Here is a 19116-nt window from a genome sequence, read left to right on the forward strand (position 1 = left end):
TCTGCTGCTCCTCTCTGTGCACTGCCATGCAGGGCGCGGCTTCGTCTTCAAGCACCTCTTGGGCAGCCTTCTCGTCCTCAGACCGAGATGCCCCACGCCGAGCGTGGCCTTCGGAGGGCTCCTCCTGTCGCCCTGGTGCAGCAGCCCACAGGAAGCCGAGTGCGCTCTTGTCCACAGCTTGGGACAAGAGGCGGGGATGGGGGGCAGGGGATGGGGGAAGAAGCCATCGTGCAGGCAAGCCTGCAAGGTGGTAAAAGGATGGCCTCTCCCCCCTAGCTGTGGAGGCGGAGGCAGGGCCGGGAGTATGGAGCAGTCCGGGCGGCTCTGCGATGACGGTGGTGTTGTCTCGCGGGTGGGAGCCCTGGCACGATGACATTGTGCCACATCAGATGGTTTGGAGGTGGATCCACCTCCATCAGCTCTTCCTCCTCAGGTGGATCCACCTCCATGGGCTCCACACCGTCCGCCGCGGCTGCTCCGTCTTCCCTCTCACTCCGCCTCCACTTTCTCTTGGGTTCAACAACCCAGCTCGCATTGCTCCCACGAATGCGTGGGCAGCCATCATCCCAGGGCCTCTTAAGGACAGCCATGCTTGTCATTCGTCAGAGGGCCTGGGAGATCAGCGAGGGGTGGGCCAGGCGCAGGGGCTTTTATAGGCTCCGGAACACAGCGAGGGGCGGATGCCACAGTGACATCAGGGAGCCTCAGTGATGCCCCTGTGATGGCGCCATGCACCACCCACAATGTGGCCATGTTGGGAGGGGGCTTGTGCAGCCTGAAAGAGGCCCTGGTGTGGAAGGAGGAGGAGGGTCAGGGCGGCTGAGGGTCCCTTTCCTGGGGGTGGCTCTCCTCAGCCATTTTGCTTGCCAGAGACAGGCTGCCCCTTGGGCACATGGATTGTAGCACCCTTGCCAAACATCAGCACTGGCCTTCTTGGCCACCAGGGTACCCTGCTGGCTCATGGCCAACCTGTTGTCCACCAGGACCCCCATGTCCTTCTCTGCAGAGCTCCTCTCCAGCAGGTCATCCCCCAGCCTGTACTGAGACACGTGGTTGTTTCTTCCCACATGCTGGACTCTACACTTGGTTTTGTTAAACCTCATTTGGTTTCTGCCTGCCCAGGTGTTGGTTGTGACTGGTACAAAAAGAGATAAACAAGGGTATAACTTAAAACAAAAAAATAAAGCAAGACATTTGGCAGCTAACTTGGTACCTGCCTATCAACAGGAATGAACATATAGAAGTAATGCTTTTATAAAATCCAGCCAGTGTTGTTTTTTGTTTTTGTTTTATTATTTACATAAAATCTAACCAGCTAATGAAATCCTAACTGTGTGACTATATAAAACTACTCTGAATGAAAAGGTTTCCTTCTCTTCTAAAATCAAGTATATATGGCTATTTTTAGGCTTATTTAATAATAGTTTCTATTTTTAGGTTTTATTTAAAACATAAAATATTGTTTATGTTTTAAAAATGTCTTGCATTGGTGTCATTCTCTAATTTTGGGGAATTGTCTATTCTATGCTAATATACAGGCCAATTATGTGAAGAAATATGCTATAATCACTCCAGGTTTCAATCTACCCTGGAAAGAAACAGTATTGCCAAAATCTAACAAAAATATGTTTAGGCTAGTTGCCTTACAGTGGCTATTGCTAGGATACAAGACTTTTGGATTCCTGATTCCCAACAGGATTATTCACTCTTGGCTTCTCCACATACTGTACTAGAAAAAGGCAACTATAAATCATACCTTGGAAAACTCAGTCAGGCTTTGATGCCTCAAACTTGCCAAGTTTGTCTTACTAAGAAACAGCTGTTTCATACACTAAAGCAAATAGTAAAAATAAATAAATAAATAAATAAATTTGAACATAAAGATGGGAATAAAGGCGAAAATGGGGGGACTGACATGGGAGTTTTTTTCCCATACAAATGTATCTGAAGGGGCAGTCAATTCCCTGGTGTATGGCAAGAAGGGTTACCTGTTTTCTTCAACACTGCATACGATACACCTTAGATGCTTTTGCAAGGAGAAGCAAATGGGCAAGGCTTTCCTGGATTTTCAGGTACTGTGATGCATGTATCACCCACCATATACATTGTCATCAGCTTATATGGTTTCAGGGCAGCAGAGTGCACTAACTTGTATAGGACAGTGATACGACAAGGAGTAATGGCTTTAAACTAAAAAGAGTAGATTTAGATTAGATATAAGGAATAAATTCTTCACTCAGAGAGTGATGAGACACTGGAACAGGTTGCCCAGAGAAGCTGTGGGTGCCCCATCCCTGGAAGTGTTCAAGGCCAGCTTGGATGACTCTGGGCAACCTGGCCTAGTAGAAGGTGACCCTGCCCGTGGCAGAGTGTTGGAACTGGGTAGTCTTTAAGGTCTCTTCCAACCATTCTGTGATTCTGTGTGTATTTGTTCACTTTAGAGCTAATTACGCTTATAGAAACTCAAAGAGAAATAAGTAGTGGGTCCAGATATAATAAAGGTTTTGTGCCTGACAATTTTTCTCTCCCCAGACCATGGCTGCTGTGCTGGTGCTAGATCTCATGTGGCTACCTTCTTCCCCCAGGACCTTCCTCAACACAGCCAGCAGCAGTGACAGTGGTGATGTGTGCATGTTGTCAGCCTTCCCCCTGCAGACACCTTCAAGACAGATGTGGTGGTGGGTCAGGGGGTTGTAACCTGTCCAGGGTCATGGGCAGTGCCACTCCCCATGTAAATACTGGCAGAACCTCACAGGTTAGCATGTAGGTCCATGTGCAAGAGTGCTTCAGAAGCATCCTTCTGCCTCAGAGGGACCTTCATTGGAGATTGGTGATTCAACCAAGAACAAACCTGGGAGGCCACTTGAGGTTGGAGGTTTCTCTACTGAAAGCACAGACGGACTACAGTTGTTCCTGGAAGGGTACTGGAATCTTTCATCTTCTGGGGAAGATAAATGGCAGAAGCAGTGTTTTATGGTATTGTGATAGCCTGTTATTTTAGCTGCGTAGGTACCCAGACTGTTAGATCTGTAAGTGGCTAGAAACTGTATGGATATTTCAGAGACAGAGTCCTACAAATAAACTGTTTTTACTGCTTTAAAGTCAAGCTGGTTTTGAATCTGGTGTTTTGTTCCTGCAGTTGTTTGCTTCCAAAGTCACTGCTTGCAACACATGTAAACTGGAGGGAATTACATTAGCAAATGGGAAATCCATATAGTTAGCAGTGCTGTGGTTGACTGGTTTGTCTTCTTGGCTTACAGTGTAGTGATATTTAAACTGTCAGCCACATCTAAGTTGGATTTAAACAAATGTGTGTCCAAACTGGCATGTAAAATCCAATTAAGTCACCGTGTCAGCTTCTGTATTTGCATTCTGAGGACTGTGATTAAAACAGGTGTCAATGCTATATATTATTATAGAATAATGAAATTTGGGGGGTCAGTTTCCTGGTGAAAGGTAGTCAACAAAGATACAAATGTAATGAAGTCTCATTTTGAAATGCAAAGCTGGTACAGAATCCAGCAGAAAATTAAGTTAGTCAATGAACCAATTTGATAGTTCAAATTCTGAGTACAGGCTATGAATTGGGAAGATTTAATGCAGTTTGAAAGTTAGTGTAAATTATTAATAACATAACTAGGCTTAATGTCTCTATCCATCCATTCATACTGAAAGTGGGGGACTGACTCCTAAATATTTAACAATAGTTATAACAACTGGCTTATTTTCTTATTTTGCAGCCACTAGGAGGAATCACTTCATTCATTTGTGATAGTTTTATTTGTACTTGGAAATATGTTTAAGGGAATCTCAGCTGGAAAAATACATGTCAGTCAATGCTGTGGATGAAGAGGTTGCTGCTTAGTGTTGTTCACAGCTCTAAGAGATAATGCAAGGCAAGCCAGATTCTATGCAGGTTCTGTCTGTTGCGTGTCCTATTTGTTGATGGAAACACAGATGTTGTGGGAGATCATGGCCATAGCGTCTTTCATACAGACCTGGCACAAAATATCAGTGTAGAACCCAGGACTCCATTATAGTGGTGGAGAGCAGAAGGAAGGCTGCCCACGAGGTAAGTGGAGGTGTTTCCTCAAGTTATGTGGCATCATAGAATGAGCAAGATCCTAAGTAAGGAAGAGTGGGGGTAAAACTGCTTTCCTACCACTTTGGCATGCCCTGTCCCGCTTGTGACTCTGCTTAGGTCAGGGTCAGCTCTCCAGGTTCACTGGAGCATCCACAGAAGTCTATAAAACATTTAGTTAGCTCAAGAGTTATTAAGGTATTCTTATGCCAAGGTAGGAGTCAGGAGCAGCTAGCTGACTGTTGTGCCCTCTGAACTTTATGACAAAGCAAGGTGGCATTGCAACAATAAAACCTGGAGTTTATAGTTGAGTGAAATTTGTTGGTGTCTGACTGACAGGCCAAGGATCCGTACCTTACAGTGGTTAAGAAGTTCCTAACAGAAGACAGAATGTGGTCCTATTTTCTCTTCTCTTCCTCTTCTCTTCCTCTTCTCTTCCTCTTCTCTTCCTCTTCTCTTCCTCTTCTCTTCCTCCTGTTCTTTGGAACAACCAGTATTACCTGCTTGAATAGTCTGTTACTTGGAAAGCAACCATGTGTCTTTACTGTACTGAAGAAATCTTTTTTTTTCTGGTTGACTTTTTTTTTTTTTCCTCCAGCATTGGAATTGTCACCTACCTTATATCCTCCAAACTCGAGCTTGAAGCTCTTGATTTCTCCTTTCCTCAACTTTCATGTGAATATTTCACATAAACTATTTGCAGAAGAAACTGTTCTGACTTCTGTGACATTTTGTAGTCTAGTACCTGAGAAATAAACACAGGTGGAACAAACTCAGGTGGAGTGTTGAAAAAAAATATAAGTGAACAGGTCAAAGACTCTGATAAGGTAAGTGAGAGATCAACTAAAAAGTGATCCTGGTGGTTCAGTCTACATGGGCTAGAGCACAAAATCTTTGCTGCTGTGTCTATATACAATTGACTCTTCTTCCACCATCACTGTTTTTTATATAATCCTCTTTTTTATCGACCTCATGATCAAGACCTTCCAAATTTACAGGCTTTAAGAAAATATAAGTCCAGAAGCTTGTTAGCTTCTTACATCATCATATGGGAAGCTGCATATGTAATAATGTAGTACTGGGACCCTGTAAAACTAGTCATTGTATTTCAACACAACATCATTAAGGCAGCATAATGATGTTGGTTTTGTCAGGTAAAAGCTGTACAAAGCTCTGCTTTGACTCTCATGGTGTTTTTAGCCAGTTAGTTATCATATGCCTTTCTTTCCATGAATAAAATCGTTTGTGCCTCTTTAGGTGCAGAGGTCATTTTGCACACTGGGTGTAGCTCCTAAAATGAGCCAGGGAGGAGGGGATATGGGCATGGGGGAACAGCTTCAGGAACTGTTAGGGAACCACTCCCAGCTAGTTAAAAAATTATTTCCATGTGAGCTAATACTATTCCTAAAGCTCTTAGTGGAAACAGTGTTCAGTATTATCTAGCTACATCTGGAAAGGCTCTTTTAGTCAGAGTATAATTTTTATAACATGGCTATTCTAGAAGCAAAGTGGAAGCTCTGGTTAGCTTTCAGTCTAGTTCCCAGAATGCTCATATAGCACTCTTTGAGTCTTTTTTTTTTTTTTTTTTTTTTTTTCCCCAACTCTGCTAGCATCTGGATTGAAAGAACAAACCAAAGATTTAGATACAGTTGTGCATGCCTTGCAAATTTTAATGAGTTTTCTGAATAAATGTCATGAGTACGTTTCCTGTATGGATGGTTTGTGTTTATACTTGTGTGTTGTGTTAAATGCATTTTATGGAAAGCATTAGAGTCCTGAATGGATATATACTTCATATAAAATCCTTTCTCAAGTTGCTTATGACTTCACAATAATACAACTTGAACTAGCGTGGAAGAGTTTACGAATACCCGAAGGAGAGGACAGAGGTCTTTGTTAAAGTACATGTATGTGTTTGTGTATATACATACAATCCAGCACAGGCACTGATTTTTGTAAGGAGTTAAATGCAATTAACTTTCACTCAAAATCATTGACCACCACAAAAAAATTGTTTCAAAATATGTCTGAAAAATGTTTGAGAAGAGCTAAATGACAGGTGGAGAAGCAGGTGGGCTTGCTGACAGTATCCATAATTTTAGAAATGTCAGAAAAATTAGAATCTGACATTTTTATTTTTTTATTTTCTTTTCCCTGAGGGATCTTCTGAAGGCCTGAGTGATGTTTATTGTAAGCACAGTTACCTTTTTCAAACTGGTTAAAACATGGACCTGTTTCTCCAAGTCCTTTCTTTCAGTCTCTTGTGATGTGCCCGGTTGTCCTCTGCAGGTCTCCACTCACTGTGGAATTTTCCAGTGCAGACAGGGCTGTTGTTTTGAATGTAAAATAGTCTGGGGAAAAACACACCCCGTTTTCAGTGGCTTTTCTCCATGATGAATAAAGTCACAGAGGGGAACAGGCTTGTGCTTTTCCATTCCTATTCTAAAGCATTAAATACAACCTTCAGTGCCAACAGGCAGCCCAAAGCCCTGTATTCTGGGTAGATGGGACACTTAGGAAACATTTTTTAGAAGTAATCCTATGGCACAGATCTCTTGCCATTTTTGTTGTGTGAATATTATATATGTTTTATTGCTTTTATCTTATATCTCTAGTTGGTGAATCTTCCTGGGAACAGTTTATGTGCTAAACAGCTCATTTACATATATTCATACTGCTAGATTAGACAGCCAACGAGCTCTGTGCTTCCAGAAACTTTGTAGGTGGCTCTGAGTAGAACAAATAGAGCAGATATAACCTGAAGCAGAAATGAGATGCATCATTTTGTTTGGGTATTAGACTGAAGTACTGGATGATTGACCTATAAAATGAGGCAATGCTACTACTTCATCTCAAGTAGTGTCCTTGTATGCTTCTACCCAAAATCAGTTCCAACCTTCAGATAAAATAATTGACCCACAAGCATTAAAACACAGAGGGGAATTCATTTTGTGACGGGTGTATACTTTCCAAAAACCTCATTAAATCCTTCATTGTTAGTAAACTGCTTTTAGTTCAATGTTTGGTTAGAAAAATTAGAAGAATTGCATTTGCAAAGTGCAGAGAAGAGAAAAACACATTGCAAGCGTTTATATTATTTTCCTTGTTATACATAACTTCTAGGAAAATTATAGCAGCATATTGTCTATTCCTTCCTCCCTTCCCTCCAAAATCAGAGCATGAGATGGGATTCTACTAACTGCTAATCAGCTGTGATTCTGTGGTTTCCTCTAACACTATGCACAAGCCTGCACAGGGCTGGTTTGCAGCAGAAGGCACTGATCTTCCTGACACCTGCAGGAGATAGAAGACAAGGAGACATACCGGGAAGGTTGTGAACATGTGGGCAAGATCATTCTGCTAGCATTTTTTTAGTATTTTTACTGGGCTTCTGAATGTGTCAGACTGGTCAACAACAACAAAACCCAGCCAACAACAACCAAGAAAAAAATATGTATTAAGAGAGAAAGGAGGTAAGGGCTAGAGTTAAGATATTGTAATGGGGAAATCCATGATCAGATTTTGCAGGCGGGGCTTCAAAGGTGAAGGAGGCTAGAGTAGGGTAGTACCAAAAAGGAGTAGTTCACATTAGAACTAAATTTAATCCTATTTAAATATTTGGAAATAGTAGATTTAATATCTCTTGCTGTCTCTCTCTGTGTGCATATGTTGTGATCTCAGGCCAGCGTTTGCTTACACTAAAGAACCCTTTGCTCACAGGTGTCTTACTGCACGGGAAGAGATACGATTTTAGTATGTGCAAATGTGATTTTTGAAGACACAGCTATCACAGTCAGATCCTTGATAAATGTTTTTTGAAGGTGTGTCCTTTTTTTCTGTGATAATCTTAAGAAAATTAGAGCGGGATAACTTTGTTTATCTTTCAGTTATGACCTTCAAAAATAATGTGTCTACAGTGGATGTTTAAGGCCCCTTAGTGCCACCCCATCACTGAGGTTCATTATTGGAATCTGAACATGGCAAACAGAAAATAAAACTGCACATTCTGTTCTATTTTTCTGTTTTATCTTATGCACCTTTATGTTGTGGTGATCCCAATACACAAAGGGTAACTTGTCTTTGATTGTTGTCACATTTGGTATTTCATTTTACTGTGTTCTCAACAGTATCAGAAGTATTGTCTGTTTTCTTTTAGTATGTTCAAAAGCTAAGTCAGATAAAATATGGATTCTTTTTAAAGCTTTAATTTTGAAGATAGGGTTGATTTTCTAAACCAGAAAATAAGTGGTTATGCTGTTCTTTCCATGACTTCTTTCTGTAAAATATCGAGGTTTGTGCCACTTAAATGTTTTTAAAATTTGAAGAGAAAGCAATGTGATTTTCTTTCAGCACCCTGCTTTTTGTAGTAATACTGTTCAGTTGTTTAAAATGCTGTAAAAAAGCCATGATTTCAAAGGTGCAAGATACCCCAGGAGGCTGGGAGTAGAGAGAAACCATGTTGGTTAATCATTTCTGTTTCCTCACAGGAAAACCTTCTGGAGCTGAGGCATAGACAGAGGACTTCAGTGCACACAGAGGCTTAGGCAGCAATGCCATAAAATCTGTATAAACTTTTGGTCCAGTATCTCATCGCAGTACAAGTCGTAGCTGTACCCAGATTTAACTCACAAATACAGACCATAGGCCACCATTAGCTCTCCAGGGTTTTGCTGCCTAACGTTTGGTCCAGACACAAGTAACTCCTTTAGAAAACCTACTGTTCAGTTGTGATTTAGTGCCCAGGATTGTTTCTTACTCACATATATGTGATTAAAAGAGAAAAACCTTCACTGTCTAACTAATTGGTATAAAGGGTAGTTCTTTATAGATATGAGTGGAATTTTGGAAAAGGAGAGGGAACAATAAAGACACCTTTAGTGATAAAACTGTGTAGTGATATTCAGTGGGGAATGCACGGCAGATCCTACCAGCAATGAAAATAAGAAAAAGCCCCTTTAAGAACAAGAAAAAAAATAGTGCCATGTATGTATCAAGACACATTTTATCACAACTCTGTCAATACCACCTTTGATATGATTAGAGAAGGCTAATTTGCATATGCTGATAATGTCATGTAAACGAGCCTTTACATTATTACGACTCATTATGAATCTCTTCCCTAACATGCAAGTGAAGTGGAGGTTATGCAGGCTTCAAGGCTGTTTTTCCTGTAACGGTTTGGCATGGATGTTAAAGGGAAGAGGTGACATCAAAAAAGCAGCATGTGAAAAATGCAAATATTTGGGGGAAATAGCAAAGCATGAGTGCCTGTGACAGCAGACTTCATAGTGGAGCTGAGTTAGCCTGGTCTGTGCAAGCAGGCAGTTCACCAGGATGTATGAGAAATAGTGAGGGCAGCGGTTTTTGCAGGCTGGTGATGGCAGGTTCAACACATCTGGTGTTCCTGTTGATTCAGTATTTTTCAGCCTGAGGGAAAATGCAGCTTGATGCAAACTGCATTATGGTTGAGGCACTCAAATGGGAAGCGTTTTTATAATCAGTCTATTTCATGGAATGAAAGGAGAAGACCCACTGTGACATGCTGGGGTATATGTTGTTAATTGCTCGTCATAACAATTCTCTTTCTTCAGTAAGATCTCTCTTTTCTCTTACCTCCTCTCCCTGTGAAATGATCTTGTCAATATGGAGAAAGCAACCCTGAGGAATCTGTAATTCAATGAAAAATTGCTGTTGCCATAGCATAGAGTTCTGATTTTCTATTGAAAGAATTTCTTAGTCTTCATTTGCATTCCCTGGCTCTCTAAACAGCTGTATCAACTGTTAGGATTCAAACAATTAAAAATGCTTTATTATTAAGAAGAAATTAAAAGAAGTAATCAGCTTAACACAATTCTAGCTCAAAACAACAACAACAACCACAACAAAAAACCCTTTCCTGACATCTCATGGGAAAAGCATATTTGTATGCTGTTAACATCCCAAATTGGCTTAAGTTAGAATATAACAAGGCAAGACTAAACCAAAGGGAAGACAGTGGAAAAAGACCTAATGTTTTCTTTTCACTGTGAACAATGTGAATTTTCATCAGTTTTTGTTGTTAAGATGTCATACAAAAATATTCCACTGAAGCCTACTATGCAGGCTGTTAAAATCTCCTAAGTGAGACTCCCTAATATAAATTTCTTGGCATCTATTGAATTCCCCTGTTTATTTGACTGAAATGTTTGTACAAGACTTGTTCTTGTTCCATCTTCAGTGTTTGAACTAGAGATAATTTTTCCCCTCCTTTTTTTTTTTTTTTTTTTTTTTTTTTTTTTTTTAATTTTAATTCCTTGGTTTTGTGGGTGGATGTAATAAAGTTTCATAATCCTGATGGGCTGATAGTAACCAGGATGAACTTAACACAAGAAGAGGCAGATGGATGGTACCTACGCCTCCTTTGCTAGTTCTGTCAGGACACCTCTTGCCATTGTTCAGCAGCCTCCATTGCTCCCCTCTTCAATGTCTGCAGGATAGATGCCACAACCTTCATTGCAGCTCACCAGATGATTTCATGGCACATGGGGTGGCAATCTGTCACACAGCCACAGAGAGCATTGGCCAGCTTTCATGCCCCAGGTTAAAATGCCTAAGACCGTGAAAGTTTGGATCCTAACTCCACCTGCTCCTTTAAAAATCCTGAGCCAAACTTCAGGGAAGTACAGCTCAGAAATGAGAATTTGGGCTTCCATTTTATTGGGCTTCTTTTGTTACAGATTTTAGCTCAGAATACCAGAGAAAGACAAGAGATCCAAGCCTTTCTGGGATGCTCAATTTCAAAGCTTAAACTCATGGAGACTCCCTGAGCTACCTCGTGTGCTTTCTTTGATGTCCTCTCTCCCTGCTCTTCGATATGGTAGTAATACTTTTGTCTTCTCTTCCATCTTCCCTTCCCTTTCCAGAATATTCATTTCACTGTATATTTGACCCTATATAATTTTAACATCTGTGGTTAAAGTTTACCTATAAAAGAAATTCAAAATACCAGGTTGGGCACCAAGCACTTCCAGGCACTCCTAAAGTTCAAGAGAAGACAGCCATGTCTGTGATCTGTGGTCTGGGTTAGTCTCAAATGAAAACACTGACCTTGGTTTGATGATTTCACTCCTGTGTGGGTAAACATCCAAACCCTCATTTTGAAAAAGAAGGTTGTTTTTCTCAGAAGAAGGCTTTTCATCCTTAGCATGTGACGTACCGCATAGTGTCCATGTACAGAGGTTAACGTAGAAGTCCTAACAGTTTTTCAGCTTGCTGAGTTATATGCCTCTGACTCAGTCCCACTGGAAAAAGCAGAGCCAAAGCAGCTTTCAAGGAAAGATGCCATTGTTATTGTTCTCTAGTTCTCTTATCAATATACAGGATGTTGTTCCCATCTGTCACCTTCTGCCCTGGAACTAAGAGTGAACTATGCTCATTACAGTGAGATTACCATTTGTAAGGTGGGTGGCCCGTGTATGTATCTCCAATGCACTATTAAATCCTTGAATTGGAGTGCAGCTGGGCTAAAATGCTTAGCTTGTTCAAAGGCCAAGTGAGCTTACTTGCAAGGCAATGATGGTCCAAGAATAGTTTATTTTCTTCTGACTTCCCTTTCAGATTCCTCAGTTTGCCGCCTAAGGTGATAGGCCAGCTGATACACAGACATATTTTAATCAGTTACTTAAGGGATGGCTTCATGGTACAAGGTCTCTTTCCCAATGCTGGATGTCTACTCAGGAAGGTATGTCTGCATGCTTGAAATAATATTATTTTTGTAGCCCACAGCAGTCTTGAAAGCTGAGGTTGTTTGTGTGACGGTATGGATATAATATGCTTTTTTTTTAGCTTGCTGCACCTCATTTGGGGCAGAGGAAGGAAAAGATGCGGTGAAAGTCTTTTCATCTCTAATGTTTGATGTATAGTTTTGTTATTCTAACCTCCTGCATCCATCTTCAGGGTAGTGAAATGATGGAAAATAACTGTAGAGAAGTAGTTTAATAAGCTTTGCTGTATCCAGTCCATCTCTGAATTTCAAAGTTCATGTGCACATTCCTTTAGTTTCCAAAAATATATTAATACTTCTGCTTCGTGTTCCTAGTGATTGAGTCACTAGAGATTGATGAATGAATTCCTAACGACTGATGTGGACAAAAATAAAAAATCCCACCACTTGCCCTGAGATTCTGAGTTTTGTTTCCATAGAGAACATATCCCAAGCTTTTAACTCACCTTGCAAATCCATTTGTAACTTCTTGGGAAACCCAGTACACAATGATAGCTGATACTATTTTGGCACACTTGGCATCATTCTGTGGCCCAAAATGGATTCAGCATCATTCATTTAAGAAAAATACTTTTACTCTTTACAGTTTTAAATCAGAGGCAGTTAAATGCAATTTTTACTTGAGCCTAGTGAGTTACTGTCAGAATATTTGATGAAATTTCAAGACATGGATATGCTTAATAAAGAATCTTCTCAATTTTTTGCTCTTAAAATAAATTTCTTCACTGAGCATGCTCAAGTTTAAATGGTGAAGTATACGTAATATGCAAGGCAGGGTCCAAAGGCTGCCCAGTAATGGATGTACAGTCTGGATTTCACTTAGGGTCATCGATTGGTCTAATGGAAACATAAATTATTTCTGGATTAACATATATAAACAGCTCCAACTAGTAAATGCGTGTATTCATGTATCAGATGTATCTTTTATAGATATATATCAGAGAAAGCACGAGCTTGGATTTTTGGAGCTTGTTGAAGAAATGAGACTTCCTTAGAGAATCAATTCCTTGGTGAAATAAGTTTTTTTGTAGAAGGCATTTAAGTGGGATTATTGGTGTCTTTTGTTACGCTGATGAAATCCTCCCAGGAATTAGGTGACAATTTTCATCAGTAAGAACACCCAAGTTGCATCTAAGAGCTAAACTGACTTTTGATCTCAGCATTATCTTCTGAGAGTCCTTATTGGTTGTCTCTGCAGAACCAGATTTACCTTTGTGTTCTGCCTCTAAAGTCCCCCCTACCTTTTGAGTAAATAAAATTATTTTAGGTAGGCAAACATCACTCTTTCATAAGAACAGAAAAGCAGAGTGGTATGAGTGTCTGACCCTCCTTTTAACCTTTTTTTTTTTTTTTTTTTTTTTTTTCCATTTCTCAGTGAAGCAAACAAAACCATGTGAATCTCAAACACTCCTGGGACTGGAGAAGGAGGGAGAGTCTCTTGCTTCTTTTTTGGATCAGGGAGTAGTGCCCAGACACTGAAAAAAAGAGGCTCCCATGGTGTACAAAAGCTTCACAGACATGTGAAAGAAGCCATCTGATATTTTAACATTACTCTAAGAAATATTTTTATGTACTTGGTAAGCCTATAGTATGCTGCTGCAAAATTGCTGCTTGTGTCCTGGTAGCCTTCAAGAACATGTGTTGCTAATATTCACGCATCTCCTGTGCATGTTGCTCAACCTCTGAGCTTCTGGCTTATTAAGTAGAGAAATATGAGGGTGAGTTTAGTTTTTTTTTGGGTAGTTGACTTCAATGTGTCTTCCACCTGTTTGTCTGGTACCAGCTCTTGCTGACTGTGTTCTGCAAGGGAATTTCCCTAGGAACAAAGTTTTTTATTGGACTAGTGCTTCTCTGAAATACATGTAGAGGAAAATAATTGTAATGTCAGATGGGAAAAAATAACCTTAAGAGCTCCAGCATGTCTCCATAAATCATAGAATCATAGAATATCCTGAGTTGGAAGGGACCCTTAAGGATCATCAAGTCCAACTCTTGACACCGCACAGGTCTACCCAAAAGTTCAGACCATGTGACTAAGCACACAGTCCAATCAGATGTTGTATATTATAGGGAATAATATAAAAATATAGGAATATTTGTATTGAAACTCATTTTAATTTATCAGTTATTTACAAAGCCAGAATTATATTTGAGCAAAAGACATGCAATATCAATTTTACATCTGTACCTTTTATACGGCAGCACCAAATTTCATAGCCGTTTAATGCAGAAATGCGTTAATCATGGGATTAAATATTTAAATAATAAAAAGCTGTTGATAACATGGCAAGCAACGTTCAGACATTATAAGAAAAACTGCAGAAAATCTGCAGGAAATGTATAATTACATAATTTGTTAAGCTTTTGTATTTTGCATTGATGATTCATCATCTTGTGTATATATATGTTTGCAAACGAAATCAAATGTTCATCATTTGATGCTTCATTTGCTAATTATAATGTGGGATCCAATAGAGTGATAAGCCTCTACAGTGAACAGAGGCTCACTGTAGCTCAAGCGTGAGCTTTTTCTGAGTTTGAGTCTCACTTCTAGGTGGACATGATCCCATTTCTCTTTATTTGCTCTCCAGAATTTTTGTTTCCCTGTTTCAGTTCCAGCTTTCAGTCCAGCAGTCATTCTTGATTCATGTAGCCTTGATCTGAAACTTAATCCATTAGGTATGTCGGGCTCTACCGTAGCTGTTAAGACATAGTCTATATTAGTGAGATATTGAGAGTCACTGTTGGAAAGGATCTCCTATTTCAGATCTTGGCTGATAGGTATAGGCAATAAGGGGAGAAATCTCCCTCTCACTTTCTGTCTCTGCTCATAGATTAGCTTCTTTCAAAACAATCTACTCCTTCAGGCTGTCTGTGCCTTTTTCTCTGTAATTCCTCTGAGGGGTTGTTCTGTCTGCCATCCATAATGATCTGCTCCAGTCCCCAAATTTAGAAAGGTCAGCAAACAAGATTGTGGATTGCTCTTTTAACAGGGATGCAAAAAAAAAAAAAATTCCTTTTTTTTTTTTTTTTTTATTTTCTTACCCCCCTGGAAAGTCCATTTAAAATTACAACATTTGCAGTGTGGAGCTGCTACACTTCTTTTCTCCTTTCTCCAAGTTATTTCCTGACTAACCTTTTCATGTAACAAACCTGAAGGTTTTTCTTCTTTCTGTTTTCAGTACAAAGGCAAACCTAGTTTAGGTCCTCAGGAGACCTCTGACCAGTATTTGTTTGAAGATGTCTCTGCCTAGGATAATATTACAATTAGAATCAAAGAAAGCAGGAAAAAAAATAATTAAGGGTTTCTTTCTGAAACAAAATGAAGGACACTTTTTATTTCTCTGGCCTAAACAACTTTTGGAAGAGCTACCCAAGATAGGACCTGGCAAATAATATCATGCCCTTTGCCAAATAATGGGTAGAGATCTAGCAAATCTAGTTATTAAATGAGCTGAGCAGGAAGAGCCTGTTTGAGGCTGCTGCTTAGAAATACTAGCAGTACACTCAGTAGAGGACAAAAGATGTGGAGATTATAAACTGCATTTGCTGAGGCCATGCGTCAACTAAGATCAGAGTCAACAGTGGCTGGAGCATTGTGGGAGAAGCAGGAGAGGACAGATGAGTGTTGTTGAGGCTCATGCAATGCTGTTGGTGTTCGACCTACTCTTTCTATTGTTGCTTTGCTTGCTTTTTATCTGATGAATAAAATATGTAGTACTGGCTAGAAAGACAGACAAAAGAGAGTTCAACTACCTGCATAACTGCTGTGGGATGCAGTCGCCATATGAGAACTATGATCTCAAAATTAAAATGGTAACTGTTGGGACTAGCAGTAATGCTTTACAGTAATAGGCCATGTATGTGGTGGTTGACAGAAGTATAAAGACTTTATTCCTAGGCAGATTCAGGGAATGGCATTTAAACTGTCCAGAGAGTCTGGTCTGTAGCTGAGCTGAACTGGCACCAGTTGCTAGAGCAGATTGCATAAGTGACCCAAAAGGGATGGCAGAGAATAGCTTTCCAACTCCCAAGAGCAGAGGGATCCTATTCAGGGAAGCTGTCTCAGCTGTCAGGGTTGTTCTTTCATCTCAGTGGACTGCAAAATATCTGTTTTTCCCTTTGCAACCAAAGGCAAAATCTGGCATTTGAAAGACTATTTTAAAAAGTGGAAGAACTTTAGGCTTCTGAGGGTTTAATCTTCCAAAATTAAAAAAAAAAAAAAAAAAAAAGTTTAAAAAGCTATTCTGCAATTGCATTCTGCAATGAAACATTGTACAATTTCTGTCTCACATACTTCTAAAAGGTGAGCACTGACTCAATGTGGAGGATAATTCACTTGCTATTTTAAAGCCATGGAAGGTGCAACTTGATTTATTTCTGTAACTATATGCTTGCTCTCCCTCTCTTTGTTTCAGTAATGAGGAGGAAGTGCTGCTTCTTCATACTAAAATCCTGTATAGGTACAGTGGATAAGAGTCTTTCTGGGACTGGTGTGACTGGGCTTCTCTAGGTGAGTGTTCACTGTCTTCTCTACCAGGTCTTCCCAGAAGTAGGTCCATTTTGAGGCAATGTGCTTAGCGAAGGGGTTGAGCGCTGACTGACTGAACTGTACTGTGGCTTGAAGAAAGCAGAGGGAGGGAAGCAGTTTGTATTCTGTAGGGTTTCTGGGTCAGTAGACCAAAGACAGGTCTTCTGTATCTTTTTACAGCCTGTCTTGGCTTCCTTTTCTTGCCTGGTGAAGGAGGGCCTCCATGTGCTTGAGGCTTGACTCTGAGCTCAAAGGCTGGGTTTGCAAATGTCTTTCAGATATTAGCCAAAAATGTTAGTCTGTGCATGTGTACAGGGAGGTGTGGGGGAGGCAGCGTTGCTCCCTTGTGCAGTCACACAGAACAAGCCACAATCTGGCGTGCTTTTGGTTATTAATAGCTAGAATATGGAAGTAGGGCAAATATCCATCCTGATTTATCCTAACCTGAATAATCCATATAGTCTTGAGGCCATAGAATAGTGATTCTGTCTCTAGCTGTCACTTTCCTGAATTTTAGGAAGAGATATCTGTGACCATTTTGTGTCACGATGATCAATGTCACATTAAAGAGAGAAGCCTGCAGGCAGGCGTGTGAGCTGTGTGAGTGCTGCCTGATTAGGGAGACGCTGGGGTGGTGATCCTGCTCCCTGTCACTCCACGATGACAGAGACAACTAGACAAAAGACCCTGAGGGAGAGGTCACCCTGGCCTGAAGCTGCTCTGCTGAGGAGAGGGGGGTAGAGAAAGACACCGAGAGGCAGGCCACAGGAGGAGGAGAGGAGTCAAAGAGCCATGAAGCAACACGGAAGGAGGCAGGGGGCGTTTGATTCAGGAGCAGGGAGGGGGAGAAAAAGAGGCAGAGATGTGCAGAAACGCGTATCCATACAGTTAACCATTCCTAGGCAGGAAGCATTTGTGTTCTGCTGAAGCACACACTGATACAGGAATATCGGGCTGTTGAGAGTCCAGGAATTAAAATGGAGTGATGAGACTAAGGAAAGGCTTCATAGCAATTCTGGAAGCCAGGCTTTTTTCTTGTTCTTGTTTCTAAAAATAATGAATACATTGAATCTCGTATTTTTATTCCCTTCCCAGCTTGCAACATGGTGTTTTTCACACCTATTTTTGAAATCACAGTAACTTTCTTGACCAAATGTGCAGATTTGCCATTGTGGCCTACTTACATTCCTAGTGTATGAAGAGAAAGAAACAAAAGGCATTAGCTGTGATAAATCCGGCAGAGAGATGCCTGGAAAATAAATCAGAAGTCCTCATTTGGTCAGGTTTCCCGCTGACTTCCACACAAACTGGCATGATTCTGGAGTGAAGCATGTGAGCTTGAAGAATAGGGTGCACAATTGCATCCTGTTATTGTTCTGAGTGTTATTCTGGTAACAATTTTCTTTTTCTGGATAGGCACACAAAAAAGCAATAAATATTATTGCTGATTGCATTTAGAAACTGCAGGCCTGTTTACTGGGAGTAAAACAAGTATATAGGGAAACAAATCCTTGCCCAGAAGTATTTAAAACCTAATATTAAATCAAGACACAGCGTAAGAAACAAGAGTAGGATGAAATGAAGATGACTCTGCTAACAGACTGCTTTTATTTAAGACAGCTAATTAATAATTTGATAGATTCAAATCATCTAGCATTTTGCTTACATTGTGATATGTTTCTGTTCTGCTTTGATGTAGGCAAGTAAATAAAAGGATGTTTTCTACTGAGCTAATTTCTGGAGTTGTGGTGTTAGAATTATTCCCAGGACAGATTAGTCTGTTTGTAAATATTGTGTTTTAGTGTCTCAATACTTTGCTGTGTCAGTATGAAACCTCACAGATAGCCCTCCAGGCTAGAGTGAAGTGCCCACGGATGCATACCTCCTCCTTGTGCCTCCTTTCCAGAACCACAGCAGGTGAGGGAGCACCCCAGGTCCCAGGCCCTTCCCTTCAGATTTTGTACTTTTACACACCCAAACATGAACCTTCACCCTCTTGCAGAAAGCTCTCAGCCAAAATGAGTGCAACGCTGCGGGACCAACAAACATCTCCTAATACTAACCACCACCTCGGTGCCTCTGCAGAAGGGCTGAGGTAGCTTCCCCATGTTGCAAGAGAGCCAAAGCTGAGCAGGCAAGGCTGCTGATGGGCACTGCGACAGCACATGGGCAGCCCCAGCCCTCTGTCTGCCTCTGAACCCTTGTCCAGGAGCAGAGGGCAGCAACTGCAGTGCTCCTTTTCCTCTCACAGCTGGAGAGACCACAGGGCCCCAGGTCCTGACCCAGCCGGGGAAGCTGAGATTCCCACAAGTGGAGGAGAAGGAGCATGTCGGGATTTTCCTGTTTGCTTTTGAAATGCTGATGCTGGCTATCTGGGCGTCTCTGTGTGTGTCTGATGGGAAGCGTGCACCAGAACTGAGGGCTCTGTGGCTTGGGTTTGTGGTGTTTGTGAGCCGAGTTTGTCAGTGGTAAGTTATTCTTGTCAGAGCTCCAAGTAAACAGTAGACAGATACTTACCCCTTTGAGCTGTTACAGTTTGCCAAAAAAACTATGTCTGAACTTTGAAATTTGTCCTTTTATCTTCTGCCTTCCTGACCCTGCCTCTGCCAACAGCAGGGCCCTCTTGTCAGGGGAGTGTCCTCCAGGCACAGCGTATGGAAATGGAGGAGGGGAGTTTTCACCTCCAGAAATCCTGTTTTGCGAGATGAGGATGCCTGGGTTTGTCAGATGGATGGCAGCAGG

General features: G+C 41.0%; 1 protein-coding gene and 1 long non-coding RNA gene across 6 annotated transcripts in view; both read left to right on the forward strand.

The window, feature by feature from the left end:
- The window catches only part of CDKAL1 (CDKAL1 threonylcarbamoyladenosine tRNA methylthiotransferase), a 494283-nt gene extending 491177 nt beyond the window's left edge, over positions 1 to 3106 (forward strand). For all 4 annotated transcript variants that reach the window (XM_072033334.1, XM_027451212.3, XM_027451213.3 and 1 more), the window contains one exon: positions 2533 to 3106. In XM_072033334.1, coding sequence (XP_071889435.1) covers positions 2533 to 2697 — 165 coding nt within the window. In that variant the 3' untranslated portion in view covers positions 2698 to 3106. The remainder of the gene's footprint in view (positions 1 to 2532) is intronic.
- A 7984-nt stretch (positions 3107 to 11090) lies between these two features.
- Positions 11091 to 19116, forward strand: part of LOC110351823 (uncharacterized) — a 43066-nt gene continuing 35040 nt past the window's right edge. The window contains exons 1-3 of one of the 2 annotated variants that reach the window (XR_005263053.2): positions 11091 to 11801; positions 13219 to 13420; positions 16262 to 16356. This is a non-coding gene — a long non-coding RNA (uncharacterized lncRNA). The remainder of the gene's footprint in view (positions 11802 to 13218; positions 13421 to 16261; positions 16357 to 19116) is intronic. The other variant, XR_011806894.1, reaches the window with a different exon arrangement.

This window comes from Anas platyrhynchos, chromosome 2 (genome assembly GCF_047663525.1).
Source record: "Anas platyrhynchos isolate ZD024472 breed Pekin duck chromosome 2, IASCAAS_PekinDuck_T2T, whole genome shotgun sequence".
In the NCBI taxonomy this organism is placed as follows: Eukaryota; Metazoa; Chordata; class Aves; order Anseriformes; family Anatidae; genus Anas; species Anas platyrhynchos.